Raw genomic sequence first — 11,491 nt, forward strand, 5'->3', positions numbered from 1 at the left:
TTGCACTGCCCTGTGACTCAGTCTTCTGTCTACTTTTGATCTCTCATCTTGCTGCTTACAGCGATTTGATTTTGCAAAGACCTTCCTTGCATCTGTAACTGTTGCCCTGCAGAGCAAGCTTAGCTACAGGAATCATCTCTTTATATGCTCTCATTTCTAAACCGCTAAGATAAGAAGAGCAAAACAATGAAGCCTGGAAGGAGAGCCATTTGTTTCAGGCTGCTTTGGGTAACCACCAACCTGATTTTGCCATGAGCACGTTCAGTACATCATCGCCACAGCATGATAGGTCTTTAGCTGAGAGCAAGCAATGGTTTCCAGCATTCAAAAACCTGAGATGGTCTGATGTACACGAGCTCTCAAGTCTTTCCACTCCTATTCACCTGCTGGGACCTGCTGCAATTCTTGTTTGCACAAAGGATCTTATAGACCCCCACCACATTAATTCTTCTTCTCACATTCAATGCTCCAATAGGTATTAGCTTGTTCTGATATAAGAGAATGAATGCTTACATTCATTTGAATGGCAGTTTATTTTTGCAGGTATCAGGTTTGGATTGGTCATTTCCAACTGAGATCAAAGATACTTTCATAGAAGCAGATGGTTTAGACGCTACTTCTTGCTGAAGAAGAGCAAATGCATCTGTCTTGAGTCCCTGGAGTCTGAAGCCGTTGAAGCCTGATAGAGTCTTTCCACTGACCTCTGTAGCCCCAGGATCACGTCCTAAATGAGCTGCTTTGAGTCATTAGAAGCCTGAATTCAGCTTTGGTGGGCTGGAAAATGTAACCTAGTGTATGGGCTGCGCTATTCATAAGTGCTCGACCCTGTGTATGTGCTAGCTGTGAATGCCTGCGAGAAGAATAAAGTAATTTTCTGCAGTCGTGGGGGTGGAGGAGGGAATGGGAATTATACCCCCTTCCCTGCAAACCCAGTATCGTGACATCCAGCTGTTGGGAGCTGACCTGCTTCTGAAGCTTCGCATTGAGGTTATCTATTTTTTGTGTTGGTTCTTCTGATGTCATCCCTGACATTAGAATGTCCTGTGCACCAGGCCTGACCAGCAGGAACTGACCTCAATTTAAATATTCTGAAGCTGGCCACTGAAGCAGATGAGTGAGTATAGTAAGGCTGTGAGTTTCCTTAAACTTAGAAGAAGCAGGGTACTTGAAGTTTGAGAGAAGCTGGTTACGAGTGTGTTTGACACCAAATGCTCACAGTTCATTGTTTGATGATATCAGTGGCATCTAATATTGTTGTCAACAAATATTGCCTGTTTCCTTACAGTTTATGAGAAAAGCTGCTGTTTCTTGAAATGATTCTTGCTTTCTTTGGGTTGCAGTGGTGTATAGCTGGGCAAAACAGCAGCTAGCAAAAACATTCCAGTTAACACAGCACGATACAGGCATTTTCCATTCTCTGCTGGTCCTAAATCAGACCAGAAGAGAAATAATTTGGTCTAGAGGGTATAAAATGAAGTGTGAAGAACTGCCAGTTGGTAGTCTCCTCTGGAACCATTACTGATTGATCTGGAGTCGTTAGACTGTTTCACAGACAAGCTAGTGAAGATTAATACAGTTTGAGAGCAGCAGCATGTTTTTCAGTTAATGACTAGCAACATAATCCTTTACAGTAAGTAATTTATGCTTTACTTATCGATCTTCTAACATGTATTCACCTGAGGAAGGGTCACCTGGTGGCAAAGATGGGGGAGTAAGAAGGCGACGGCTCTCTCCTGGTCTTACACAGGTGTTCTTTGTGACCTTGGAGGTGGCAGCACTTAAACTTGTTGTGCTTCAGAGGCTTTGCCCTACGAAACCAAAACATTAACACTTCTCTGGTTCGGTGGTGTGTACTGTGACTCACATGGGTGCTACTGGCACACACAGCATGGAAGTGCTGTAAGTAAAGGGAATGGAGCATTGCCCCAGTTAAATTATCCATAGCTTATGTTCCTTGGCCATGATGCCCTTCTTTCCCCTCACAGCTCCTTAGCATCGGGGAGCGATGCTGTGGGGTAGTAGGGGAGCCTTCAAAGGGGAGGAATGGCCCCGGCTGAGTTTTCTGTGCTTTTCCCACACGCCGTCATTCCTGCACAGTGTTTCCTCTCTCCACATAATATTCTGTTATTTCCTCCCTGGAACAGACTCCTGCCACTGCTGCTAATTAGCCTGCGATAAACGTCAACGTGAACAAAAGCAAGCAATTAAACGCCTGTTGCTTCAGTGTGAGCCCTGTCAGAGAAGTGATTTGTCGGTGGCAGAGCCGAGTAGCACCTCCTCAGAAGGAAAACAAACCTATTAGCCTGGCTGGGCTGTGTGCTGGGGAGCGGTGTGTCCGAGTAGCTCATGGTGGGTGCACAGGGATGTCTTTGGCATGGCAGGTTTTCCTGAGGCTGTCTGAGATGCTGCTCAACCTTGGGCCTTCAGTTCACAAAGAGCTCTGTGGTCGCCACACAAGCAAGATGACTTGAGAAGTTACAGAATTATGAATTATGTATGTGGGTTTTTTGGGGTGTGTGTGCGTGCCTCTTTTGGGGACACACACAAAAATGTTTTCAAATCATTAGACCGAGAAATAAGGAGGAGGCTTGGAAAGAGGAACCAGAAAGCAGAGTTTTGGTAGATCCAAATTCAGATGAGGTTTGAATGATGTTTGCAGGGACTCAGGATTCAAGTTTCAAGATCTTGCTAGCTGCTTGGGTGTAATCTCAGCCCTAATGTTCAAAAACCCTCCAGGCTTTTCCCCCTTGACCAAAAAGTCCTATAGGAAGAATAGACATTTACACGTGATTTTACTGGTGTACGAACAGACTAAAGGACTTTTGTTTTGGGACCCACTTTCTTTTCAAAACTAGAGGGAGGGTTCAAGCTGGAAAAATAAATATGAATTATTCATGGGCAGAAAAATGCAGAGGATCTTGGAAGATTCAGAATTAATGTATGTCCTCTTTTGAAACGCCACCCAACTGCTTGCTGACAGTTGTCTCTGTTGCTGTTGCAGCTCTTGAGCAGCTGCTCACTGAACTTGAAGATTTTCTGAGGATATTGGACAAGGAGAACTTGAGCAGCACTGCTGTTGTGAAGAAGAGCTTCCTCTCGGACCTTCTGCGGGTCTACACCAAGTCCAGTGGTATGGGGACCGAGGACGGGGTGGTGGGCTCTCGTGGGAACTGCTGCAGGGCCTTGAAGAAACATTTTCTTGGAGGCGGGTGGGATGGGGAGACATGAAAATCAGAAGGAGAAAATTAAATGGAGATTATTTTTGCAGTGACCTCTAACTGTTTATGTAAAATTACTATGGTTATGTGTCCAGCTTTACAAGCAAAGGATTCCCAAGATTCCTGATACTTTCTGTTTTCCTTATTAAACCTTAAGTTTATTTAATCCACTTTGTAAGATACACAGGATGTACTGTTTGGCCAAGTTAATGTTTAAGTAGAAATTTTAACTTATGGAATTTCCTGACTATAAAGCTTTTAATTTTTCCACTTTTTATTATTGCTTGGGTTTTTTTCTGCACATTGCCTCAACCAACATGCTCTCCTCCAACCATACTCAGCAGAGACGCTTCTTACCTCCTTTGTGTGAAAACTTAGGAACGTGAAAGCAGCGGGTGCATAAAGAGTTCACTCTTCCCTTTGGTTGCAGGTGGCGATGAAGAATATATTTATATGAACAAAGTGACCATCCACAAACAGCAGGGTGACCAGGAGAAACAAGACAAAGGTAGGGAGCTGAGGATTAATGGTTGCCTCATGTCTAATGGGGCGATGAAGGCACACATGGTTAGAGCCTTGCTTTACAGGTGCAAGCCCTTCTGGCAGCTCTGAGGGCCCAGGCAGTTGATGGCATGGGAGGACTGCCATTTTCATTACATTCCTTTGGAAATCACAGTCCTTGCCAACACTGTGAGGTTATTCCTGGAAGTAGCACTTTGGAGGGCATTATTTTGGGATTAAAATGTTGCCTTCTAAGGCTTGCATCTCCAGTGCCTGAAATATTTATGGAAGCCTTCATGTTTCCTTTGGCCACAAAACAAGTCACCTCTTTGAGACCATGAAAGCATGTGTCTTCTTCAGTGTGTTGCTCAGCGCTAGCCCAGAGGGTCTGTCGTCACACCCGTGTGAGGCGAGTTCCTGAGCGCAGCCTGCACCCTTGCCATCTGCGCAGGCAGAACACCTTCATCTCCCAAGGGATGCAAGAGTTCTGGGGTGTACGAGCCAAGAAATTAAACCTAGATAAAATATTCATTTCCAATTTAGATTTCCCAGGTTTTGAATCTGTAACATGGTGAAGAACATAATTCTCTACAAATGACCTTGCTCTTTGAAGTTCATCACAAAGGCTGGTTTTGATAATTGCATAGTGTGAGGTTATTACTGACACACAGCCAAGAGGCTGACCCTGTCCCAAAGTTTCTGATCCAAATAGATGAGACAAGAGGATGCAGCAGTGCAGCCTGCTGTTGAGGTGCTGGTCCTGCAATAGCTGGGGTAGCTCCACTTCTGGAGTTACTTGGTTTGGGTTTATTGTTTTGTGGTGGGGTTTTGTTTGTTTGTTTGTTTGCTTTGTTTCATTTTTTTAGACTACCTGCTGCTGAATTTAGGTTAACTTCAAATACCCCTGAAGGCAAATGTCCTCCCAGATTATGCATGCAGCCCCAATGTGATCACCAGATGGGGCCCTTGGGGTGATGCTATGATGCTCCATAACACATTGCACAGCCTCTCAGTGGGTCCTGGTTACTGAGCAGCAACAGAAACATCTATTTATATAAATTCATTTCGGTGGATAAATCAAGGCTGATCCACCATGCTCAAACACAGAGAAAGTTTCAGACAATTTATTTTTAGAGTTGGTTCTTTTATTTCAGACTTTTCCCTATCAAGGCCATGAGCCTACCCACTCAGTTGCTCCCTGCGGGACCTGGCACTTCTCTCTTTTGCTGTTTTCAACAACCTCCCTATTCCAAGTAAAACTTATGAGTTATTTGGAAATCTTGAAGTCAGTGAGACACATGGATGGGACCTTCGCCACAGCTGCAGCTGGGTGTACAGCCCTGATCCGGCCCCTGTAACTGCACAGGGAGGTCTGTGCCTGCCTGACAGTGGGGGGACCTGCAGGGTCAGGATGAGCAGATGAAGGGGGCCATAGTACCCTCTGGTAACAGGGGGTGTGATATGGACACCCCCCCCCCCGTGACTATGCGATTCCCTTTACCCCTTGTATCTCCTACAGCTCTGCACTTCATTTCACCAACATCCTTCAGTGGGATGTGGTGAGTGGACTTCTGTGGCTGAGGTCAGTGGGACCTCTCATGCCCTGCAGAGTTTCTTCACCACCCTAGCTATGCTCGGGCATGCTCTAGCTGCGCAGGGTGAAATGCTTTCTAAAGTGATAATATATCAGCTCCGAAAGTCCCCTCTGAAAACTGTAACACATGCTATTTCTGCAAAAACCATATTTCACTCACTGCTTCTAATTCCATCAGTAAGGGTTTAAGCTGAACAGTACGCTGCTTTTGAGATTCCTTTTTATGGCACAGTAATTGAATTCACTGCAGTGAGTGATGAAGGCACCATCATTTACTCGATCTCATTTACTCGAGAAGCACAGCAACTCTCTACCCCTCAAGCCTGTGGGGCTCTTCAGTGAGCTGAAGGCATCTCCTTCTGAAGTCAGCATGGAGGGATCAAGGTGCCAGGAGTCTGGGAGGTGAGACCAATGCGCAGTCTAGGGCTCCTGGTGCTGCACACTGCGGTCCTCTTAGCCCAAATGCCTGGAGGGATTCACTATCACAGAGAAAAGAGAGCACAGATAAATAACAGTTTGTAACAGCTGTGAATTTTTAGCAGGCTTTTTGCCTGGTTGTTCTTCCTCCCCTCTTCTAAATTATCTTCAAATTCCAGGTTTTAGAGAGACATCTTTATCAGAACACGCCTGCAAAGTGTTAATGCTTATCTAGGAAAACAAATACTCCTTCCCTCACACCCCAGTAAGGAAACAGTCTGTGATTTGTGGTGCTGATGTGTGTAGCAGGAGCAGAAAAAACATGCTGTGTGGACTCTCCATACAGCAAGCATGCATTTGGTGCTTGTCCCCATAGACTGTGCACAGGAATAGCTTCCCTCTGCAATCCTCAGCACAGAAATCCCATAACATCTCCCAGGGGTCTTGTCAGGATGAGGGTTAAAGGGGTGGTTCTTCCTGCACAGAAAGTGAAAATCTCCATTGCATCCTGCTCTGCTCCTCAGCTGGAGCACATGGGCATGTGTCCATGGAAGTGGGCTGGTTTCCAGCAGGGTGAGGACTGAGGCTGTGGTCTCCATCCTGTGCTCCAAGTATGGTGGGAGGAAGAGGAACTGCTGGTACAGAAATCAAATGGCATTTTCCTGGCATGGTGAGGTGCAGTGGGATGATTGCTAGGTTTGCTGGAGAGTCGAGAACAGATGGCCACCACTTGCAAAGGGCTTGGCAGTGGGTTTTGCTGCTGCAATGATCTCTCTTCTGTGGAACTGAGCATGGGAGGTTCTGCCTGGCACAGGAGGATGTGATTTGGCCTGTCGGTTTCTCTCTGCTAAAAGGCCCCTAAAAAGTTCACTGTGAGGACAACTGTAAAAACAGAGATAATCCCCTCTTGGGCAGTAGCCCACTGAGGCTTTAGGAAATCTCAGTCTTGCTTCTGGTGTCTCCAAAAACATCAGTGGCCTCAGCAGCTGCTGTTGATGAGAAGTGTCTGTCCTGAGAGCACCATCTCGTTGGTTCTTTACAGAAAAGGCCAACCTCCAACAGCACCCTGTAGATATGACTCTGGCAGTATAATTGTGGGGTATTTTGGTAGGTGGATCTCCCCGTGATCAGTCTGTGTCATAGGCTCACCTGCTTTATTCTGTTTGAACCTTACAAGACATCCAGCAGCCCTACTTGCAGGGTGCAAACACCTGCTTGGAGTTGGTATCTATTGATCCATAGGTCTCTGTGTCCTCCTGATTTTCTGAAGTTAGCCAGCACTGACCAGGAGACCTGCGCCAGGGGACAATTTCTCACAAGGGATGTGTTTTGAGCTCTTGCACCATCAGGCCAGGAGCTGGCTGCAGCCTGGCAGGGCAGAGCTGTCATTGTGGCTTCCGAGCCCCAGATACAAATAAAGTAATGTGGTTTCCGGCTTCTATTTTTAAAGCCAGAAATATGCAGTAAAGTTCCTGCCTGTGCCTGCTAACCACTGCTGGGCACTGCAGGGTGCCTTGGGCAGCTTCTGTGTGCACCCAAGGAGTGTGGCTGGAGCATCAGCAGGTGACTAAGGGAGCTAGAGCATCAACTCACTGCAGATTTTGGACACAATTCCGTTAATGTACTGGACTTGTAATATCTGAATACCTCATTTCTCCCAAAGCATTTGGAGGGAGATACTCTGTAAAAGGGGACTTCCCCTCTGCACAGTACCATGCTTTCAAAGTCCTTCATTTTTCAGCCATTGGTGCCTTGCTGCCCCTTGTTCCTGAGCCTTGCTGCCTTGCGCTGTCTCCGAGGTCGTGGGATTTGAGCACTTGTTTGAGGCCACCCAGGAGATCTGTGGTGGGGGAAGAGGGGCTGAACACAAATTTTCTGAGCCTTCAACATACCCTCCAGATACTGAATCACTCCACATTCAGCTGCTTGGAAAATCTGACTTTCCAGAGGCAGAGGCAGGTCGCCTGGACCAGTTCTGCTGCTGCATGCCCTTTCACGTGTTTGAGCTGGGCTGCTTCAAGAGCAACTCTTCCCTCAATAGTACCTAAATTACTGTTCTTGGATGGCTTTGATAAACCTTTGTGCAGCCCAGCTAGGCAGCATCCTTTGCAGTTGGCTCTGGGAGCAGGTTGGTATTGGCTCCAGTTTTCTGGAAAGGCGGCGGAGGTGAGGACAGCCACCGATCTGTCTGCTCACAGCAGCAGGGATCAGAACTAGCAAGGACTAATGTGCTAAGGAAAAACTTGCCCAAAAACTTGCCAGTTCTTCTGTTGGGTTTCCAAGTGCCACATTCCTGGGTATGGCCTGAAATGACATGGTGGCCCTGCAGCACTGCCTGTAATTGCTTCTGCTTCTTACCAAAATAGCACCTTGCTGTTCCTGCACAGCCCCGGGTAGCGAGTGCTCTGCTGGGAAATGCCATGTGCCACCCATCTAATTGTGTTTCTGGCTTGCAGCACTGGATCGGAGAAACTCCTTGACCAATGGAGACTCAGGAGTGCATTTGTCCCCTCCTCAGAAGAGCCTGCCGGACCTCCCCCCTCCAAAGGTATGTTTTGCAAATCTTTTGCCTTCCGCTGCCTAACCCTCAGCCTGGGGATCTGAACCTCTGGAGGCTTCACTTTTCTAACATACTGTGCAGCACAGCTAAATGGAGAGGCCTCTGCCTGTGTATCTTAGTGAGGCAAATAGTCCTGGTGAGCTTTATTAAAAAAAAAAAAAAATAATAAAATTCAACTAGGGGCTCCCCAACATACTGGTTTCCAGCTATACATTTGGTCTTTACGAACACTGTAAGTCAGGGTGCGGTTGGTGCATGCTCTGCAGCTGGCCCAGGAAGGGTGGCTGTGCTCCGGACATCTGGAAACCCCTGTGAGTCCCAAAGCTCATGCACAGAGGGAACAGGCAGCTGTGGGAGCCTCGGGCTTCCCCTGCGTGTGCAGGTGCCCTATGCAAAACGGGCTGTGTTCCCTGCCAGGGAAACCCGCACCCATCGCATGGCGATCCACACTCAAAGAAGGAAGAGAATGGAGGTTTTCCAAAGAACCAAAGATGAGCATGGCTCTTAACTGTTGTTTTGGAAATATCCCCTGAAAACAGCTATGCGCGGGCTGCTGGCATGAGCTTAGAAAAGCCAAAAATCCTCCAGCTGTGGTGTGGTGGGGCAACGTCCAGGCAGCGCCAGGATCTCCCTCACTGGCAGAGACTTGCACAGTTTGGCCATCAGCAGAAATCACATTTTCTTCCAGCTGAAGCACCTGGTGTTGTCTGTGTGCTGGGCAAACACGCCAGGCATTACGCTGGTTGTACAGCCCATGGGTCTGCGAGGAGGAGTCGCCAGCACTGTAGATTTTTCTGTAGGGCAGCTGTAAATCTGGTCATGTAAATACACCATCAGGTTTCAGTGGGATTTTGTCTCCATGCCAGCGAGCCAGCCGGGCTGTCCTCAAGAGACACAGGTCATCCTCAGGACCCCGGATGTTGCTGTTCAGTAGTTGATCCGACGTGGGAATTGCTGTAGCTGGGATTTCGGGATGTGAAAGGAAAGGAGGGCAGGGAGTGTGCATGGGGAGGAGGGGGAGGCGTGGAGGAGGACAGGGTGGTGCATCCCTCAACCACAGAGGAGGATCTGCTCCTTTCCCAGGAAGGAGGACGTCGGGTGAGGCCCCAGGACTTCTTCCCAGAAGGGGCTGTGTGGCTCAGCTGGAGTTAGCTGGAGGAGCTGGGAAAACGAGGGAGTAGGATGCAGTGGAGCCGGCAAACCCGCGGATGCAGTGCAGCTGCCTGCTGGGACCTGCTCTGGCCCTGGGGGGTCTCTGCCCACACAGCCAGCTCAGACACAACGCTGGAGCTGGAGTTGCCTGGGAGCAGCAAGCAGAGTGGGAATCGCTGTTTGGTTTTGGGTTTCTCAAAGCCGGAGGGGGTGGTGGATGTGGCAGGGAGGTGAGCAGGAGTACAGCAGCGTCATGGAGTGAAAGCATAACTGGGGAAGCGGCAGCTGAGCATCCCCAAGGCACCTCTGCTTGTGCTTGGTGTGGCCCAGCTATCGGATAGGGCAATCAGGAAGTTAAATGAGGGAATTAGAAAAAAAAACAGTCTTAGATTTTTAGCTAAGGGTACCTAAGCCATCTGTATTTCTCCCACCTGTTTACCACTAGAGCTTTGGATAAAGCAAGCAAGTACATCCTTGCTGTGAGCATCTGAGTGCCAGTGAGCTGTTGGCAGGAGAGATATCTGGGCATACTTCTAAGAGTGGGGCTGGGAGAGCTTTGATGTGGTCTTGGTTAGCGTGTGGAAATTGCTGCTGTGGGGAAATTAATCTTCCCTGTCTGCATTTGCCACTCCTGGTGCAGGCAGGAGCTGTGGCCACCTGGGCGATGGAGGAGGGAGCACAACTCTTTAAGCGGAAAGGGGGAGGTTAGGAGAAGACCTCGGAATATATCTGGTTTAGCTCTGTGGAGTTTTCTGTGGTTTGGTGATGTTAAGGCACCCTGTGGTGTTGTTCTACACTTGACTTTTGAGGCACAGGAGAAATTTGGTGATAAAGCTCTGCACAGCATATTGTCCCTGGCACTGACAGTCAGTGGGCAACTCAGCAGGGGTGGCCCAGCTGGATCCCACTGATCTCTTTGGATTTGTCCCAAAGCAACCTTTAAGCAACGCGTCCTGCAGGCTGGAGCTCAGACATCAGTGACCCTTCATCTGCAGTAGCCCTGGCAGCTCTACCACTTTCCACAGGCGTCAACCAAGAAAGTCACACGGTGCAGATGCAGATGACTGAGATGGTTTTATTTGCGTGCTCCATTGTGCCGTCATGCAACAGGCAAATCTTCTGCAAGGGCCAGGCTGGGTTAGATAATGCAGTATATACTCTTTGACTTATGCTAGAGACAAACCAACTCCACGCCTTTAGATAAAGAGAAGAGAAAAAATTACAGTTTCTGGGGCAGCGGAGGTGCAGTCCCACCTAGTCCCTGTTGGCTTCCATTGTCTGTAGGAAACAAAGCAGAGCAACTCCCCCCCACCGCTTCTCTGCCACTTGTGGGATGGTATCAAATAAACCCACAGTGTTTCTTTGTGTAGGAAATTTGTTTATGGTTGTGGCACAATGTGAGCTGGCTACACGCAGGAGGCCCCCACAGATGGCAATTGCAGACATTCCTTGGCGAGGGAAGGGATTAAGTAGAGCTGTGGAGTGGCTGGGTTTGTTTCTTTCATAACATATTAGGACAAGTTCCTAAACCTTTAAGTATTTGGAGGCAAGTGTTTTCCGGCAGTGTGTCCTACGTGGCTCTGGAAATCAAGCTCAGAGTCTGCTCACAGCATCTGGCAGACCCACGTAGGAAGGAGTTTTCATCCAAGACTCTTGAGAAGTTTGCGAGGTTGGCAGAGCCATGGGCAGCTTACCCATGCATGAGCAGAGGCGCGTGATTTTGGGCGCTGTGGTCAGGGTACCTCGCTCCCACAGGCTCAGCAGCATCCCCCTTTGTGGGTGGTGGCTGCCCAGAAAATCTTTTCCTTCAAAACTTCCTTTCTGCTTCTGGGCAGCAGTACCTGTTGGTGGAAATACCCAGAGCAGGATGGAGAGCTTTGAACCTACATTTGATGAAGCTGGCATAACCTGCAAAGGGACTGATCCTGCCTTAGACTGCTCTGCAATGCTGGTGCCCAGCTGGCCCCTGTTCTCCAGGCCCCCAGGAGCAATCTTGTGCACCAGCATGAAGGACTGTGCATGATCCGTGACCTCCAACACTGCTGCCTC

At 48.3% G+C, this 11,491-nt stretch overlaps 1 protein-coding gene across 1 annotated transcript in view; it reads left to right on the forward strand.

Moving 5' to 3' along the window:
• Window positions 1–3,001: 3,001 nt before the first annotated feature.
• The window catches only part of AFAP1L2 (actin filament associated protein 1-like 2), a gene marked incomplete at its 5' end in the record, with an annotated part of 25,714 nt that continues 17,224 nt past the window's right edge, over window positions 3,002–11,491 (forward strand). The window contains 4 exons of the mRNA XM_010085080.1: window positions 3,002–3,130; window positions 3,649–3,726; window positions 8,187–8,278; window positions 10,512–10,514. Coding sequence (XP_010083382.1) covers window positions 3,002–3,130; window positions 3,649–3,726; window positions 8,187–8,278; window positions 10,512–10,514 — 302 coding nt within the window. The remainder of the gene's footprint in view (window positions 3,131–3,648; window positions 3,727–8,186; window positions 8,279–10,511; window positions 10,515–11,491) is intronic.

The sequence above is a fragment of the Pterocles gutturalis genome, unplaced genomic scaffold, assembly GCF_000699245.1.
Source record: "Pterocles gutturalis isolate BGI_N339 unplaced genomic scaffold, ASM69924v1 scaffold29590, whole genome shotgun sequence".
Taxonomy (NCBI): domain Eukaryota; kingdom Metazoa; phylum Chordata; class Aves; order Pterocliformes; family Pteroclidae; genus Pterocles; species Pterocles gutturalis.